Genomic DNA, 20,270 nt, shown 5'->3' with positions numbered 1-20,270 from the left:
GGTGCGACTGTATGAATTTAAATGCACCTTTTACCAGCCAAGCAGATGCATGCTTCTGTGGCTCAGTCGATTAACATACGTACTTGCGATTCAATGATTCTTGGTTCAAATCGCGGCGGTTGCTATCAGTATTCTTTTATTTTATTTATTTCAATGAATTTCATGTCATGGTGTTTTAGACACAACATTAAATGTTCTTCCACGTAAATTTGCGTGAGCTGCTACGCTCCATTTATGCGCATCTAATAAGATGTAAAATCACAGGGTTTTTTTTAAGTGTGAAACTATGGGTTACCTTTTTCTTCAATTTTTATGTCCTGATGGGCACATGGATTTTCTCTTATAAGCCCCAAACTAAACAACAGTCGACTTTATGGGTATTCAAAGTAAAGTAAAAGTTGTTTGCGCTCGGAGCTCTTAAAAGGAAATGGTGGCTTGTTTTTTTCGAAATAAACGGTATTGTTGCTTTAGAGGATCATAGGACCGTCAATTCTGATTAGTATACCACCTAACAAATGACCCTAAGTTTTTCGTGAAATAAGCAAAAAAAAACGCAAGACGCAAAATCATTCTTCGTCGCCATAATGCAAGCTCTCACACATCGCCTCAAACAACCAAATATTTGAGCCCCCAAAAGGTCGCATTGATGAACCACCCGCCCTATAGTCCTGACTTGGCACCTAACGACATTTATTTGTACTCTCCCGTGAAGAATAAACTGCATAGAGGAAGAAGCTGTTGAAGCCCTCAATCTCAACTAGATTGGAAAAAATGTTATGAAATTTTGTTCAAACGTATGCAAAAGTGTATTGAATATTTTGAAAAACAATAAAACCATTTCCTATCAAATACAATATTATATTAACTTTTAGGCTAAATACATTTAAGTAACAACCCTCGTATCATGCGATATTCAAAGAAAATCATGTCGAAGAATCCTTCAAAATTTTTTTGTTTTTTTTTGTAATAAAATTTTTATTCTGTCCTTTTTGTGTACAAGCTTTACGTGGCCGATTGGCTTACATTTTGGTTACTTAAAATTTTTTTTCTGCTATTGGTTTCGTTGTCATCCTTTTTCTAGGGGGAGATGAGTTTCCATTTCCATCCAACGAGGATCAGGGGTCACTTCGTCCGCGGCTTATCTCATCATCCATTGCTTCATCGTCGGTGTTGTGTGTGATTTCCGTTTTCTTTTCGTTGTCCTTGTTGATCGTAGTCTTGGGCTCGTTGAGAGTTGCTGTAGATGCGCCTTGTTGTTCATTGGTTTCAGTTGCTGGTTGGTTGGAGGGTAAGTTGTTAACTGCAGCTGGTGTACTTTGTTCTATAGAGGATACTGATGGTTTCGTTGAAGGGAATGCTTCATTGTTGTTGTAGCTGTCACAGGTGTACTGGAGTTACTTGGGGTTGGTGTGAAGGAAGCACCGTTGTCCTTTGGTGTAGTTGTCTCCTTGTCCAGTTTATCACATGGCTTACTGTAGTGAACAGCTTTTTGGCAATATTGACATGTGGCCATCTGATTGTCATAGATAACAAGTGATTTGCATGGAATTTTTGTATCTTGACCGAAAATCACATTAGAAGGTATTGGCCTCTTCAAGTATATGCGTAACAAACGTACGCCATTTAGAATACCGGGGAAAAAGTTCTTCCACTTTTCTTTTTCGATAGAGAGAATCTCTCCTTATTTAGACATAGTTTTGCGAATATTTGTATCGGTGACGATTGAGGGAAGATCATGCATACCCACTTCTATACACAGAAAGAAATAATGAAATTTACACGAGATGTAAATCAATAGTAACATGGAATAGACATAGGTTGAATCGAAATTTTGATTGAAAACCTTCATCGATGCAAAACTGAATTGAATTGCATTGAATTTTCAATGAATATAACTGTATCTTTCAATTAACGCTTATTTTGCGATTAAATTGTACTGAAACGTACAGAATTGTAAAGTAATTTTATGTTTAATTACCTGCTCCAAATATGTGCATGAAAATAGATGTAAATTCACAAAATATTTTTATCTGTGTAGAACTATCTTTCATATATACTGCAATGTTGTACTTAATGTTCAAGTGCTTCACATAGTGCACATTGTTATTGTCTTTTGCGAATTGAATTGCATCCAACTCTTTATAAAACTGGATATAAACAAAATTATTCGTCTTATTGCATTGAAGTAAATGCACACGTTTAATGTCAAGAAGCATTTGCTCCTTAAGGAAACCTTCAAGTTCTCGTATCGACGATCGAATGTTGCACTACCTGAAGTCAATAATAATTGTATTCCTTCGTAGCGGCGGTAGCTTTTGTTCGTGTGGTTCACTCATTTCGAGGTCGTTCTATTGTTCACTACACAATACTGTACTTGGATTCTTCCGTCCCGAACGTAAGCGGTTTTGTTATATCGACTGCCTTGGAAGAGATGTGAAAGCGAACTGAATCCTTCAGAAATGTTTATGATAATAAGAGTAATAGGAGAAATGGCTTCAATGTTTTCAATTTTTTTGTTCAATATTTATTGTGAGTTTAAAGTGCATAAAGTTATCCATTTTGAAGGTTACAGATTTCAGAATGATAATGAATCCTTGAAGTGAACTAAAACAGTCTGTTCAACTGAATTCAAAGGCGAACTAGACACAAAAAACTGTTTTTAATGAATGTAATATTCTATTATAATCCAAGAAAATACGGCATGCTTAAGTTTACGTCGTTACGTGTAATTTTTTTTTTCGAAGAGTGTATATGACCACCATACCATAAATTCAGCTTTGTGACTCTTGAATCTAAAACCTTGTACAGTTTTTGTGCCGCTCATCACGACGAATAGTTTCACTTGCATTGAGGTTCCGTTTCACATCGGTATCTACAACCAGTGACACTGAACATCCAGAATCTGACTTTCACGTCTCGATACGCCAAACAACGAGGTAATTGTTTTGTTTGTTTGCATTCAACGAGAGACTGTCGTGCAACGCTACTCCGAGAGACGGCTTGGTTTTCGAATGTAGGTCTGCGTTGATTGCGTTCGTTTTATTTATTTATTTTTTATTTTGTGTATAAAACCGCTCTCATCAGCTTGTTGCAGTTAGCTAGTTCCATGTCCATTTATCATCATCAATTTCGATGTCTGACCCCATTGGAGCAGATCTGCTAACACGGGTTTCTGCTCTCTGTTGTTCTTTGATTAGCAGAAAAAAACTCGCACACACTCGCACTGAGCCGAGTAATAAACAGTTGCAATGCAATAAAGTTTTGTAAGATAATGACTTTTTCGATTCACAGATCAGTTTTACAAGAATAAACCTGTTTTAATCCACCTAGTGATGTAATGATGCGCTTCTCATGTATAATATTGTGGTATTCTGTTTAAAATTTTTCTCTTCGATTTTTGAAAAAAAACAAGGGATTGCTTGTGCATGAACTAGTATAACATACAGAATGAAACAGTGCTTTGCTTGCGTCATCCTTAAGAAAACGAAGTGGGTCCACTATTATATGTACTTCCGGCACCGGAACCCAAGAACCGGTATACTCTTTGGCCACTATTTCCGGTGCTTCCGGAATCGGATACCGGGAACCATAATAGTAACTATCGATTCGTGCAGTTTTAAGACCAGTTTAGAACATTTTTGAAGTTTTTTGTTTCGCCGGTTTAAGTGACGGTGTACAATATTGAACACACTTTACCCTATAACTCCGGAACCGGAAGTCGGATACGGATGAAATTCAGGAATTACGTATGTGACTGAAAGACCTTTCATTTGAATCTAAGTTTGTGGAAATCGGTCAATCCATCGCTGAGAAAAGTGAGTGAGATCCATTTTGGTATAGATGACCACTATTTCCGGTGCTTCCGGAACCGGATACCGGGAACCAGGTTAGTCGATATCGGTTTGTTTAGTTGTCTATTGATGACTATCAATTTGTGTAGTTTTGAGAAGAGTTTGGAAAATTTTTTACGTGTTTTGTTTCGCCGGTTTAAGTGACGGTGTACAATATTGTACACACTTTACGCTATAACTCCAGAACCGGATGTCAGATCCGGATGAAATTCAGAAATTCCGTATGGGACTATGAGACCTTTCATTTGAATCTAAATTTATCAAAATCGGTTCAGCCATCTCCGGAAAACCTAGTGAGATTATTTGACACATACACACACATACATTGCTCAGCTCGATGAACTGAGTCGAATGGTACACCCTCCGGGCCAATTTTTACTTGTCGGGTTTTCAAGTATTTGCATATCCTTTCTATATGAGAAAGGCAAAAAATGTCCTGGCGATACACAAGCGAAACAAACATGAGATAGGGTAAGAATTTATTAATTGTCCCTCTTGGAAAATGTATATGTATTTCTATATTTATATTTAAAGAACAAAAAAATGTTAATGTTGAGAAACCTGTTGTTTCATGTTTTATGTAGACAAAATAAGCAATGGTACAATATGGTTAATGAAATGACAAAACAACGCAGACCAACTTTGTTATGAAAATGTCACGTTTGATCTAACGGTCAATAAGTCTCCTAACCACATCCACATTGAAGAATGGCATGCAAACCATTGTAATTTTATGTACATTGTAACAGACGAAACGAAATAGAAAACTTTTCTTTTTCGTAAAGTATCTCTCAGCGAGTACCGAATTCTTCAGATGTTTACTTCGAACTGAATGTTAACATAGAAAAACTGTTTTTGAAAATATGTTGAATATTGAAAATAGTTTCCACATTTTTTTTTTCTAACTTTTAAATGGAAGCTCTGCATTGGTGAAAAAGAAATGATTCCAGAGTACCAACCTACTGAACAACATTTTATTCGGATTAAATGCTTATTTGAATTCCAAATCGAAATGCTTATATCTTCCATGCTATTTTACATCAGGTGCAAGTTGCCATAGAAAATTTTTTACTGCTTTACCCTATCACAAGACTGTCAGAAAATTTATCACCTTACTGTCGTGTGCAACGATGATTTTTAAAGGATTTTCACTTGTATGCTTTACACAGCTTTTTAAAAAAGTTTGTACTAGCTTGGATGTCTGTTCTATGTAGTTATATTATATTATATCATGTTATATTGAATTATATTATGTTATATTATTTTATATCATATTATATTGTATTGTATAATATTATATTTTTTTATATTAATTTATATTATATTATATCATACTATATTGTATCACGATCAATTATATCGACAACGGAGAGGGGCAGGGAGTGCATCAGGGTATCTTACAAGTGCTTGACTGGATGATGGAGTGGATTGCCAACCTGAGTCACGTGGGGGAAGCTTTTTGTTTCTCCCTGAAGGTCTGAAATGAGTAAGACGCACTCTTCTAACAAACAAACCATTAGGCGGGTTTAAGCTGGTACAGCGAAATTCTTTATTATATGGCCGGATGTTCTTGCTGGAAGGTGCCGGGTCCTCAAAACCCCATTTGGTCTTCATAACAGCAATTATATGAAAGCTATCTGATAATCAAATTCGGATCTACTGTAAGTCTACCTGCATACACTGTGGCTTCACACAAACATACATACATACATACATACATACATACATACATACATACATACATACATACATACATACATACATACATACATACATACATACATACATACATACATACATACATACATACATACATACATACATACATACATACATACATACATACATACATACATACATACATACATACATACATACATACATACATACATACATACATACATACATACATACATACATACATACATACATACATACATACATACATACATACATACATACATACATACATACATACATACATACATACATACATACATACATACATACATACATACATACATACATACATACATACATACATACATACATACATACATACATACATACATACATACATACATACATACATACATACATACATACATACATACATACATACATACATACATACAGCAGGGACTAGTCCAAGGGCTTAACGACCCCTCCCCATGGCCACTGCGAGTTAGGGGGCCTGCCTAGGATGTGGTGGGGTTCGGCAGTGGGCTCTGTTGAACTTCTATAAAAAGCTGCATGTATCCGCAAGTAGGCCCTAGCAAAGCGACTGTGTACCGCTCAAAGCACACAAGCCCAGCAGGAGTGCCAACCGGCACATCAGGTTCGATACCAGTAAGACCCTGATTATTATATACTGGCCACGGCGAACAACAACGGACATGATGCGGATAACGGATCGGATGACGATGATGGGCTGACATTCGTGCTGTTCTGTTCCCTGAGTAAGGAAGGGTGATACCGACTTGAAACGGCGAGCGGGCCAACAGTACGTCTGCCTCCGTCCCGTTAAAACCTTGGCAGGCCTCCGGGTACGTTCAATACTCGCACCAATTAAGGTGGGTAGTAGGCCCAGTTGAGAGCACTCCTGGCTTACGCTGATCCGGCTCTGGACACGAACCCTATGAAGGTACGTGTTCAACCCTCGCTAGGCCTCCCTGCTCGCAAAGATAACCTAGGGATCATAAGCGACTACTACAACGAGTGGAGATAGCGGCCCGGAGTGGGGACCCTAAAGAATGGAAGTAATCGAAATCGAAGTTGAGAAAGAAGTGACAAATCCGTTTGTCAAGAGTGGCTTGGTGAGGACACCGCCGCCGCAAACCCAGCAGGTGCAAAAGCAGCACACGAACGAGCAGCAGGCTCAGCAGCAGGGTCAGCAGCAGTATAGCGCGTGGACGAAACCACCACAACCACCGAGGGTAGAGGCAGCGAAAAAGTTGGTGGACGAGCTGCACGAATATGTGGATAAGAGAAGTAACGTGCACAAAGACATCAAGGCGTTGGTGATTAAGCTCCAAGGCGCTCTTGGTTCTGCTGTAAAGGAGTGGAAAAACGTAGTGCAGAGAGCAGAAGCTGGGGAGAAGGAGTTGTTAGCGGCGAAAACTGCTTTAGAGGCACGTCGCGCAGCGCAAATGCAAAGGGCAGAAGCCGACACAGTTACGAGGGAGGTCAACACGGCGAGTAGTGTTCACCCTGGGGTGCAGTCCACGCCCTTCTTCACACCAAAGAGGCCAAGGGCATCGCCTGGAGATGTTAGACCAGGTGGTCCCAAGAGACACAAGGATGCCCGTGTCACTGGAGCTAAACTACCACCAGAAGCAACCGACGCGGTAAACAGCCGCACTGAAAGGCAGGTCGTCGGCAAAAAAAAGGAGAAAGCGAGCAAAAAAAACCCGCCCAAAAAACGTAAGGTCGTCAGGACGAGGAATAAGAGCGAGGCTCTCATCGTCAAAGCGAGCGACGACTCGTACGCCGAAGTCCTACGCGCTATGCGGATGAACCCGGATCTTAAGGAGCTAGGGGAAGACGTGCAAAAGGTCAGGCGCACTCGTAATGGTGAGATGCTTCTAGAGCTGAAAAGAAACCCCAAAACAGGCAGCATCTCGTACAAGGAGCTTACCGAGAAAGCCCTCGGAAACAAGGTGGAAGTAAGAGCCTTGTGCCCGGAAGCGACTCTCCGGTGTAAAGATCTGGACGAGATTACTACGGAGGAGGAGGTAAAATTAGCCCTGAAGGAGCAATGCGAGCTAGGAGAGGTCCAGATGACCATCCGTATCAGGAATGGACCTGACGGCACCAAGGTAGCCTTAATTAAGCTGCCAGTAGATGCAGCTAATAAAGCGTTGAAAGTGGAGAAAATATGTGTGGGTTGGTCTGTGTGTCCACTGAGCGTTTCCCAGCTACCGGACGTGTGCTTCAAGTGTCTGGGTTTTGGTCACTTCGCACGGAACTGTCAAGGGCCGGATAGGAGCAAACTATGCAGAAGGTGTGGCGAGGAAGGTCACAAGGCAAAGGATTGCACGAAGCCTCCGAAATGCCTAATTTGCGCTGCCACGGGGGATAACAAACATCCTACAGGCGGTAGCAGATGCCCGGCCTTCAAACGAGCGAGTGCAACGAAGTCCCAGTGGAGGTAGTGCAAATTAACCTCAACCACTGTGATACGGCACAACATCTTCTGCGGCAATCTGTTGCGGAACATAGATGCGATGTTGCGATAATTTCGGAGCCATACCAAATTCCACCCGGAGATGGAAACTGGACATCAGACGGAGCCAAAACAGCAGCGATATGGGCAGTGGGAAAATACCCCATTCAAGAAGTGGTGCACTGCGCAGATGAAGGGTTTGTTATAGCCAAAATCAACGGAGTCTTCATATGTAGTTGTTATGCACCTCCACGATGGACGATCGAACAGTTCAACCGGATGTTGGACAAACTAACGGAAGAGCTAACCGACCGAAGACCAGTAGTAGTAGCTGGTGACTTCAATGCCTGGGCGGTCGAATGGGGCAGCCGCCTCACGAACTCAAGGGGAAGCAGTCTTCTGGAGGCCCTAGCTAAGCTGAACGTAGATCTTGCCAACGACGGTACCACTACCACCTACCGTAAGGATGGTAGAGAGTCCATCATAGATGTCACTTTCTGCAGCCCGGGTATGATAAGGAGCATGCACTGGAGAGTGTGCGAAGAATACACCCACAGCGATCACCAAGCGATCCGGTATTGTGTTGGACGCGACTCGCAGGTGGAATCAAGCAGAACGCAGTTTGGTGAGCGAAAGTGGAAAACAGCGAACTTTAACAAGGACGTATTTGTGGAAGCACTGAGGCTCGAGCGCAACACAATAAACCTCAGCGCGGAAGAGCTGACTGCAACACTATCACGTGCGTGTGATGCAACCATGCCTAGAATGGGAAAACCCAGAAATGGGCGACGTCCGGCGTACTGGTGGAATTCGACGATCGCTGACCTGCGGACACGTTGTCTACATGCCAGGAGAAGGATGCAGAGAGCTAGAAACAGCGGCGAAAGGGAGGAAAGAAGGTTGCCCTATAGAATAGCAAGAGCCGCACTCAACAAGGCAATCAGGCTCAGCAAGAAAGAGTGTTTAGAAGAGCTGAACAACAACGCCAACGAGAATCCGTGGGGTAATGCCTATAAGATGGCCATGGCAAAGATGAAAGGTCCAGCAGTTCCACCGGATAGGTGCCCGGAAAGGATGAAAACTATTATCGAGACCCTGTTCCCGAAGCATGAGCCTACGATATGGCCGCCAGTACTGTACGACGTACAGGATGTCCGCGGCGACGAAATCCGAGTATCAAACGAGGAGCTGATTGCTGTAGCGAAAGCCTTACCGGTGAAGAAGGCTCCAGGCCCGGACGGGGTTCCAAATGTGGCCCTTAAAGCTGCGATTCTGGAGAATCCAGACATGTTCAGGACTACATTCCAAAAATGCATGGAGGATGGTAGTTTCCCTGACATCTGGAAGCGGCAGAAGCTGGTGCTGCTACCAAAGCCAGGCAAACCACCCGGCGATCCGTCAGCATATAGGCCTATATGCTTGTTGGACACAGTCGGAAAACTGCTGGAGAGAGTGATCCTTAACAGGCTCACGAAGTACACTGAGAGCGAGAACGGTCTGTCGAACATGCAGTTCGGATTCCGGAAAGGCAGGTCCACTGTAGAAGCCATACGAGTGGTCATGGAAACCATGGAAAAGGCCCAGAAGCAGCAGAAAAGGGGAAACCGCTACTGTGCGGTGGTCACATTGGACGTGAAAAACGCTTTCAACAGTGCCAGCTGGGTAGAAATAGCCGACTCTCTGCACAGGTTGAGGATACCAGAGTACCTATGTCAGATTCTGAAAAGTTATTTTCAGAACCGGACGCTGATATACGAGACAGACGCCGGATACGTAAATATGTCTGTCACGGCTGGCGTTCCACAGGGATCCATACTGGGTCCCACGTTGTGGAACATTATGTACGACGAAGTGCTGAAGCTAAATCTGCCCAGGGGAGTTAGGATTGTCGGCTTTGCGGATGATGTGGCGCTCCTAGTAATCGGCGAGTCTCGAGAAGAGGTGGAGGTTCTCGCCATGGAGGCAGTAGACGTCGTTGAGAATTGGATGCGGGAAAAGAAGCTTGTGCTGGCACATGAAAAGACTGAAATGGTCATCATCAGCAACCGAAAGGCGGTGCAACATGCGAGCATCTCGGTCGGTGAATGCATCATCAATTCGAAGCGTGAGGTCAAGCATCTGGGCGCTATACTGGACGATCGACTGAACTTTAATAGTCACGTTGACTACATATGCAAGAAGGCAATGAAGGTGATATTGGCGTTATCTCGGATTATGCCCAATAATTCCGCGATTGTCAGTAGCAAGAGGAGGTTACTGGCGAGCGTGTCATCATCGATCGTACGATACGCAGCTCCAGCGTGGTCGATGGCATTGACAACAGCAAGGAACCGAGCCCAGTTGAACCGCACTTTCAGACTGATGGCAATGCGCGTGACAAGTTCGTACCGAACAATATCGTCAGACGCTGTACACGTGATAGCCGGAATGATCCCCATCTGTCTGCTACTGGAAGAGGATAGCCTATGCTACAGGGATCAAGGCACAGGAAGAGCCCGGAGCAGAGAGAGAGCCAATACGCTCACTAAATGGCAACAGCAGTGGGACAACGCGGAGAAGGGAAGGTGGACGCATCGATTAATTCCTAACCTGTCGGTTTGGACAACCCGAGTGCACGGCGAGGTAAACTTTCAACTGACGCAATTCCTGTCTGGACATGGCTGTTTTATGCAATATTTGCACAGATTTGGCCACGCAAGGTCGCCGTTGTGTGTTGAGTGCCAGGAAACAGAAGAAACGCCGGAGCACGTAATATTCAGCTGTCCACGGTTTATCCAACCGCGTAGCGAAATGACTGCCATCGTTTGCGCCGATGTCAGTGTGGAGAACATCGTTCAAAGGATGTGCAGTGACGAAGGAAAATGGAACGCGGTGAACCGGACAGTTGTTCAGATTATGTCCACACTGCAGAGGAGTTGGCGAGAAGAGCAGCGTCAAATGACCTAGGTCCAAAGACGAAAAATGCCGGACTGTTTTCGGCACCCTAAGAAGACGGACGAAGCGTGTGGAATGTGGCTCGGTTTTCTGGACAGGTTTCTTCGCCGGGAAACTCTCCGTCGGGTAGGCTAGACCTACCACCGTGGGCTAGTTGAGTAGGCTCGTCGTAAACCGGTTTCGGAACGTCGGTTTCGAGAGAACTTCCAGCGTCGGGAAACTCTCTGTCGCGGTAGGCTAGATCCTTCGGCGGGGACTAGTCGAGTAGCCACCACAACACCGACTTGTGTCGTCGGGGCGCCAGCCAACCAGAATCTATGCTCCAACTGGAATCGCTGGACCGACCTCGGCACTCTCTCGTGTGTCCCGAGTGGTGCAACAGGGTACTCGGTGTCGGGAGAGCCTCTTTCGCCGGGGAACTCTCCGTCGGTGTAGTCTAGATCTTTCATCGGGGACTAGACGAGTAGATCGTGGCGTAGCACCGTTAAGATAGTCGGGGCACCAGTGAACCGGAAGCCATCCTCCAACCGGCATCACTGGATCGACCCAGGCATTCTTACGGTCGGGCCGTAGACGGGTATCGAAAACGTCGGTTTCGGGAGAACTTCCATCGTCGGGGAACTCTCTGTCGGTGTAGGCTAGATCCATCACCGGGGACTAGTCGAGCTGACGCCACAACACCGATTCGAGTCGTCGGGGCATCAGCGAACCGGACGCCATGCTCCAACCGGAATCGCAGAGCAGACCTCGGCACTCCTTCGGGTGTCCCGCGTGGCGTAAAAGGGGAAACTCTCAGTCGGTGTAGGCTAGATCCATCGTCGGGGATCAGTTGAGTAGTGCGGCGCGACGTAGCGGCGTTGGGCTGTCGAGGCGCCAAAGGTGGATCGAGAGGGATAAAGATAGAAACTCAGGAGCTCATTTTCTCCCAAACGAAGAAGTGCATGAGCACAGCCGAGATGTATATAGAGAGCAGGAGCTCATTTTCTCCCAAACGAAGAAGTGCATGAGCACAGCCTCCTCCGAAGTATTGAGCTTAGCTTAGTTCCGGGGGGATCAAGGCAAGATGTCCAAGGTGTTTTAGTGGGTAAGGTTCAGCCAGTCCCACTCGCTGGTTCACAATAGCGGTAGCTTGACAACTACTGAGCGCGTGAACTGGGAAAGTACATAAGTAGGTATTTCACCTTGTAAAAAAAAAAAAAAAAAAAAAAAAAAAAAATACATACATACATACATACAGACATACATACATACATACATACATACATACATACATACATACATACATACATACATACATACATACATACATACATACATACATACATACATACATACATACATACATACATACATACATACATACATACATACATACATACATACATACATACATACATACATACATACATACATACATACATACATACATACATACTTATTTATTTATTTATTTATTTATTTGTCGTCAATCAAAAGTAGACCATAAGGATAATTACAATAATCGTCTTAAATTAGTAAACTATTCTAAATAGATCACTAAATAATGTATAATTTATTATGAGTTAAATAATTATAATTGGCTTACCGAATAGAACTGAAATATTGCTTTAGTTTGTTTTTTGACATAGTGAAATCGACTGCTTCTGAATGCTTGTTGTATACAGCCATCAATTGATTTATTGGCCCATTTTTTGCATAGTTTGTTCGCTGGTGGTTTGTAATAAAAATATTTCGATTTCTTAAAGGCCGAGATGGTATGTAAAAATTTAGTTTGGACAGGAGTTGACTGGAATCTACGCGATTCGAGACAATGTCATTTACAAATGAGACCATTGAAAATTCTCTGCGTTCTTTTAATGTTTGAATACTGATCAGCATACAGCGAGCTTTATAGGATGGAAGAGGAAGTCTTGTCCAACCTAATTTACGAAGTGCAAATAACAAAAATTGTTTTTGAACTGATTCAATTCGATCTTCCCATGTGATTAAGCAAGGTGACCAAACTAAGCTACAGTATTCTAGTACTGACCGAACATAGGCAATGTATAATGTTTTAATTGTATACGGATCGTGAAAACAGTAACAAAATCGTTTTATGAATCCTAGCATGTTATTGGCTCTGTTTATGATTGTATTATAATGGTCAACAAAAGTCATTTTAGAATCTAGTATTATTCCTAAGTCCCTAATTCTTTCGCATTTTTGAACTGTTTGACTTCCAAGAGTAAGTATCAAGTCAGGTGTATTTCGTTTTTTACTGAATGTTATTCTACTGCATTTTTTCACATTTAGTTGAAGAAGACTTTTGTTACACCATGTATAAAAAGAAAGAATTTCTTCTTGATAAACCTTGGCATCCATCTATTATGTCTAGCACTTCGATTTGATTTACATTAATATCTTCAGTAAACTCTGGAAAGAAATTAAAATATTCACGATCGCGGTCATCTTCAGAAAACTTCGTATAGATTTGTTGAAAAAATTTAGCGAAAAGATTACAAATTTCTTGTGAGTTATTACCAATGTTTTCCTGTAAATACATTCTTGACGGAAAGTTTTCTGATTTCAATTTGTTTCTAACATAACTAAAGAATTTTTTTGGGCAAGACTTTATTTCCTGTTCAGTTCTTGAGTTATACTCTTTGAATGCAGTATCAATTGCTAAACTTAGTTGGTCACAGATGTGTATGTAATTCGATAAATTGTCACTATTATTTTCTCTTTTGTACTTTTTATGAGCTTTTTGTTTTCGATTTCTTAAATTTCTAATATGCTCGTTATACCAAACAGGATACTTTGAATTATTTTGTCGCCTAATTTTCTTTAATGGGACATGTTCATTTATTATGTCGTACAGCCGTGCGTAGAAAATATCGACTGAAATTTCGACATTTCCTTCGTTTCTAAGGAGTTCTTGCCAATCTATTTCTCGTAGCTTACGACTAATACTATCATAATTTGCTGAGTGGTAATCGAAAATCTCCTCATACTCGTAGTCGTCGGGTCTATTAATCTGATGTATAAATATTGAGAATTCGATTGCTGTATGAAAAACTTCATTTTTCCACAATGGAGTTGTTGATTCTATTACACAAAAATCATCGTGAATATTAGTAAATAAAAAATCTAAATAACAGTTTTGCTGATTTTTTACATGATTAATTTGATTAAGACCTAAACCAGATATTTTGTCGAATAAGTAATGAAGTGTTTCATTCTCCCCAACGAGAGGTAGTAAAATGCTATCATTTTCAGCGTCTTGAATAAAGTCGATATTGCGCTGATTAAAGTCTCCATATATATGAACTTTAACTTCCGATGGAAGCTTAGTAATTATTTCATCAGCAACATGCAAAAACTTTTCATATGTGGCTTTTTGGGCATTGTTAGGAGGAAAATATACTGAAACAAAAATATGTGTTTCACCTGCTAAATGAATTCTTACCCATACGTGTTCAAATTCTTTAAATTTCGTAGTGGTTATCATTTCGGCGTCAAATTCTGCTAAAACAGCAATGAGAACACCTCCCCCCGATTTTTTATCAGATGTATGGAGCTCACGATCGTTTCTAAAAACGTTGTAAATGTTTCCGAAGACTTCCGTGCTGTTACATACATACATACATACATACATACATACATACATACATACATACATACATACATACATACATACATACATACATACATACATACATACATACATACATACATACATACATACATACATACATACATACATGCATACATACATACATACATACATACATACATACATACATACATACATACATACATACATACATACATACATACATACATACATACATACATACATACATACATACATTATTGGTATTTGAATTATTCGATTTGTTTCATGCAGGAAATAACTTAAATCTAACTGCTGATATATCTGTAGCAATGTGAGAATTTCAATATATCATAAAAAAGACTACATCAGTGAAAATTAAGATGCTTACCTCAAACATTTTCGTTTTCAACAAATCGATTTCTATTCGAAAATGAGGTCAATCAACGTATTGAGAAATTTCCGTAGAAAAACTGATTGATGTAGGTCTGGCATCGAAAATAACTAGGTTACATTTTTTGGTTTGCCGTGCATGAAATGGCGTCTACAAACATATTGTAGATGCTTCATCACAAATAAATATTTGCACGTAACATCCCGCTACGTGTAATTAAATCCCTAAAGTAATAAAGTCTAAAGTAATCTATGATAGAGGGTTTTCGAATACGAAAGTAAAAAAAAATCTGCAACAAAAACTTATTCGAAAATTGAACATTCTAGCCAAATTAGCAGGTTACAGTTTGATGATTTCACCTTCATAGAAAAAATCTATATTACTTGACGTAAAACGTGTTTCTATGTAATCATTTTCTAAGTGACGTATTTTGTGTAGCCTTCGAAGCAATGAATCTTATATTTCAGACTTCATCACGATTTTGTATGCATCATACGAAATCAACAAAACATAAGCTATCTCGCAAGAGTCAACATTACGATACAATTTAAAATTTTCATCTCACCTCTCACCCACCCCGAAAACAACTACAACTCCCACCAGTCACTGAATAACACGTAATCCAATTGAGGATAATTTTAGCATTTTCCAGAACAAAGATTTGTTCAATGTGCTGCATAAATGAGCCCATTTGAAAGTTAATTTTCTTCGTTTGAGCTTTTCACCAGTTTTTTCGTCGGGAAAATTCCAATTGACGGCTGCTAACATTGCATTCTTGGGCTTTGCAAACGCCAGCAGACCAATCAAACACGCGGGCCGAAAAATTTATTATAAAAATGACTACAAATCACTCACGACATACAAGTGGGAAAATTATGCCTAAACGCCTTGTGCACTGTTGTTTGCCACCTTCTATCCTCTTCACTTTTCCGACCAACGCTATACCACCGCTGGAAAATCGGACTGTATTTATCACACGAATCTCCTTCGTGTGATGTGAAATGCAAAACCTTTGTGAGCCTTTGTGCAGTTCGTGTATCTGGATCAGACTGAGTAAAGTAAAATCAACCAATTTTCAGCACGAGCAGTAGGAGTTGGGGAGATTGCATGTTAGAAAGCTTAAAAAGAGGTACAAGTTTTATGTTTACGCGCGCGATGTTCATAAATTATTGTTTAAACAGCTAAATAATTCAACCCTTCATGGTATGTCGTAGTTTGCTGTCTGCTTCGCTCAAGCTTTCAAAGGCTCTGTTTCCTTGCATGGTATGCCACTTTTCAAATTATGTTTTTCGTTCCTGTCGTGAAAATTATATTGCTATTTGTTCAACTAATTCAACAATAGAAACATAATTTATTTAATCCACTTAGTAGTGTAATGATGTCTTCCTCATATTACTTATATTTCTGACAAAAAGATTCTGTAAAGAAAATTGGAAGATTAGGAAACTATAGGACCATAAGGCCTTTTAATTGAATCTAAGTTTGAGAAAATCGATTCACCCATCTCTGAGAAAAGTGAGTGACAAGTCGATGGAATCGTGTTCGTTACCGCAGGTCACAACATCTTGGTGCTATCATATATTGCAACAGAATTTGTCGACGAGAAACGAACAATAAACCGCGGCTATTCTTGGAACAAAATCAATTACTTCAATCATTTTAAATTACGTATTTTGTTAATCATATTTTCAGACTTACAACGGAAAAGGGAATCGTTACGGTTGTAGATGAGTCAAGACTCTCAAGTCAAGACGGGAGCAGGAATCGAGACATCGCATAGTTAATTTTTGCTTGCTGTTTACTTTTATTTCCGTTTCGTCCCTCAAGATTTCGTTTTGTCCTTTTTAGTATTTAATATAATTTTGTACTAGTCATGATAAATGAGAAAAATTCACTTTGGTACTACACCAACAAGCAGGATATGGTTTTAATGCGGTTAAATAAATACGGGGAAAGGAATAAACTTTATTAATTTGTCCATGAACCTTTCTTTCTTGAAGAGGCAAAATGTCACAAGCCGGAAAGCCACTGCATGGGTGGATCGCTTGGTAAGCGCTTTCCATGTTTATATCAGAATAAAAATCAGCAAGTTGCGAAGAAGTAAGAGCTCGGCACACAGGCCGAAGACTTCTGCTACGATTGACTGAAAAACTTGGCAAAGATTCTTGAAATGATTCATTATAACAAATTATAAAAGAAAAAATATGATGTTTTGAAAATATATAACCCTTGAGTAATAAATTGTTTCCATTGATTTTATAGACAAAAACCACTAGGTGGATTAGTGGTGTAATGATACCTTTCTCATTTTTATTTTCTCCTGTATATTACAGTAGAAATTCCCCTAAATACTACAATTTAAAAAGTTAAGAAAATAGTTTTGAAGATTTCTGTTGTAAAATACAGCTACATTAATATATTAGGTATACAACTTTGCCTCCGCCTTTTTTCCAAAATTTAAAGCTTTATTGCGAAAAAGTGCTTACAGATGTATTCTTCAAAGTATTGTCCGTCGCTAGCGACAACTTTCTCCCATCTTTCCGGAAATTTTCGGAGCCCGGCTCGAAAAAAGGATTCCTTTTTGCCTTTCTCATATAGAAATAGAAAGGCTATGCAATCACTGTGAAAATCGACTTTTTAACCGAGGCCCGGAGGGCCGAATGTCATATACCATTCGACTCAGCTCGATGAACTGAGCAAATGTCTGTGTGTGTGTCCGTCCGTGTGTATGTGTATGTAACAAAAATATGCACTCACTTTTTTCAGAGATGGCTGAACCGATTGTCACAAATTAAGATTCAAATGAAAGGTATTATGTTCCCAAAGCTTGCTATTGAATTTCATTTGAATGTGACTTCCGGTTCCGGAGTTATATGGCAATATGTGAAAATTTGAGAAAAAGTTTACACTCAATTATCTCTGGAACAACTCAACCGATTTTTGCAAACTAAGATTCAAATGAAAGGTCTTATAATATCCTGAAAATTTGTGGAACATTTTATCAGGATCCGACTTCCGGTTTCTGAACTAAAGCGTGATAAGTGGAAAATTACCAATTTTATTAGTATTTTTCCACGAACGATGGTTAAAAACAGGTACAAATTCTTCTAGTTTGCGCAGCTTGTTAGTTTGTGGGCATGAAAACTTAATTCGGCACTACTGATCCCCTCTTTTCCTGTTCCAAGAGCACCGAAAGTGGAGAAGAAAAAACTCCTAAAACTAAATTCACTTCGATTTCTCTGCGATGCTTGAACCGATTTTCACAAATCTTGATTTGAATTAAAGTTCATACTGTCTTTAAACCTACTATGAAATTTCATCCGGATCCGACTTCTGGTTCCGCAGTTGCAGGGCGATGAGTATCATAGTTTTAAAATCGCCATATAGAGTGACAATATGTACAACACCGAAAGAAGAAGAAAACACAAAACGAACAAGGCGTGCTTTGTTCTACGTTGTGTAGTGATGTCATTAATAATAATAATAATAATAATAATAATAATAATAATAATAATAATAATAATAATAATAATAATAATAATAATAATAATAATAATAATAATAATAATAATAATAATAATAATAATAATAATAATAAATAATAATAATGATAATAATAACATTAATAATAATAATAATAATAATCCTACTTCATGTTTTATACTGCTGATTCATGCTGTTTAGCTTAACTTACATATGCAGAAGTAACAGATACGCGGGTTCGCTTCGTCTGTTAGATTTCGTTTAATTGGTTTAATCGAAATAGAGTATGAGATAGTAAGTATAGGTTTAACTACGTTCAAAACTGTTCCAATTTGTAGGTTCTATTTATTGGTAGCAAACGAACCAACTTCGGCTATTCCGTTTATCTGAATCCGGTTTCGGAAGAATTGGAAATAGTGATTAAAAACTGCAAAAAGGATCTCACTCACTTTTCTTGGAGATGGTCAAATCGATTTTCACAAACTTATTCTTTAATTTGTTGTGGATACTACTATCGGTTCCGGAACTACAGGTTAAACAGGATTTGTAGAGTTTGTGAGATTAGGTCCGAACAAATTTTCCTATTTCTATTCAAGAAATAGCTGTTTTTGCGAATTTCACAGTTATATTTATGATGTAATGAGTAATATGAGAAAGGCATCATTATACCACTAGGTGGATTAAAATAGGTTTTTGACGCTATCAATGAAGCAGTCCATTTTTCCAACTCTTCGAAGGATTGAAAATGTTGATCTGCCAGGCCGTGTGCCATCGAACGAAATAGGTGGAAGTCAGAAGGGGCGACATCTGGGGAATACGGCGTGTGGGGCAAGACATCCCATTTCAGCGTTTCCAGGTACTTTTTGACCACTTTTGCGACGTAAGGCATTGTCGTGTTGGAGGATGACTTTGCCATGTCGCTCTTGAAACTGTGGCCGCTTTTCTTTTAGCGCGCGATTAAGGCGCATCAGTTGCTTTCGGTAGCGATCTCCTGTGATGGTTTCACCCGGTTTTAAGAGCTCGTAGTAAATTGTTATTCATCTTTGAAGTTTTTTTTTTCTTCCACCATCATGTTTGTCTTTGACATCGAAATCACCATTTTTAAAACGTTGAAACCACTCCCGACACGTTCTTTCACTCAGAGCAGCATCACCGTAAGTTTCTGAAAGCATTCGATGCGGTTCAGTTGCATTTTTTTCGAATTGTAACAGAAAAGTAAAACTTCCCGCAAATGGCGAGAATTGGGCACATAAACAGACATTTTCGAGCGTGAATAATACGAAAACAAGAACAACTGTCACTGAAACGGCGATGACAATTCGTTAGGCTCTGTAAACACTCACTTTAAAGGCATCTATGTATTTTAACCAGCCTCAGCCGGTACAGCCACCTATCGAAAACGGCGAAAGCAAAGTTGTACACCTGATAAATACTGTTAATTTCCATCATTGAGATGTTTGGTATGCGAATTACTTCTACCCGAGATGGTCCCAGATCGACAATTTTTCTTATAATTTAAAAAAGAACAAGACTTTACGACAGGGCTTTTGCGAATCATACCAGCGTAAATGCATAAATTTCGCTCGTCACTGGTCGGTGAAATTCTCGAAATGGAACTACTATTTTGAAGATCTGTGATCGTGTTATTATAAGAAACCGTTACCAACGCAAAAAGAAACTATATCCAGTATTATTCAACTGGTCATTTGTATTTGTGTAAAATTCAAACCGAATTGATATACATCGAAAAGTTTAAATTTCCAGCGATTATAAATAATTATTTGCACAACCTTTTGTCAGAGAAATGCATGTATTTTTTACATGGCGATTTGGCAACATTCAGGATTAGTT

At 39.9% G+C, this 20,270-nt stretch overlaps 1 protein-coding gene across 1 annotated transcript; it reads left to right on the top strand.

Annotated features, from left to right (window-relative positions):
• The first annotated feature begins 6,604 nt into the window (after nt 1-6,604).
• On the top strand, nt 6,605-10,962 carry LOC131439166 (uncharacterized). Its single transcript, XM_058609863.1, has 4 exons — nt 6,605-8,001; nt 8,073-9,468; nt 10,260-10,396; nt 10,701-10,962. Exons 1-4 carry the CDS (start codon nt 6,605-6,607, stop codon nt 10,960-10,962), a joined length of 3,192 nt encoding a protein of 1,063 aa, XP_058465846.1.
• Nucleotides 10,963-20,270: the final 9,308 nt, after the last annotated feature.

Source organism: Malaya genurostris, chromosome 3, assembly GCF_030247185.1.
Source record: "Malaya genurostris strain Urasoe2022 chromosome 3, Malgen_1.1, whole genome shotgun sequence".
Classification (NCBI taxonomy): domain Eukaryota; kingdom Metazoa; phylum Arthropoda; class Insecta; order Diptera; family Culicidae; genus Malaya; species Malaya genurostris.
This window is presented reverse-complemented; position numbering and strand designations above follow the sequence as displayed.

What these genes read in the sequence shown, in the direction of transcription:
- LOC131439166 (XM_058609863.1), top strand. Translation starts at nt 6,605, where the DNA reads ATGGAAGTAATCGAAATCGAAGTTGAGAAAGAAGTGACAAATCCGTTT. An exon ending in TCGGAAAACTGCTGGAGAGA is followed by an intron (nt 9,469 to 10,259) that starts GTGATCCTTAAC and finishes GATTGTCAGTAG; the next exon opens with CAAGAGGAGGTTACTGGCGA. An exon ending in GATGGCAATGCGCGTGACAA is followed by an intron (nt 10,397 to 10,700) that starts GTTCGTACCGAA and finishes ATATTTGCACAG; the next exon opens with ATTTGGCCACGCAAGGTCGC.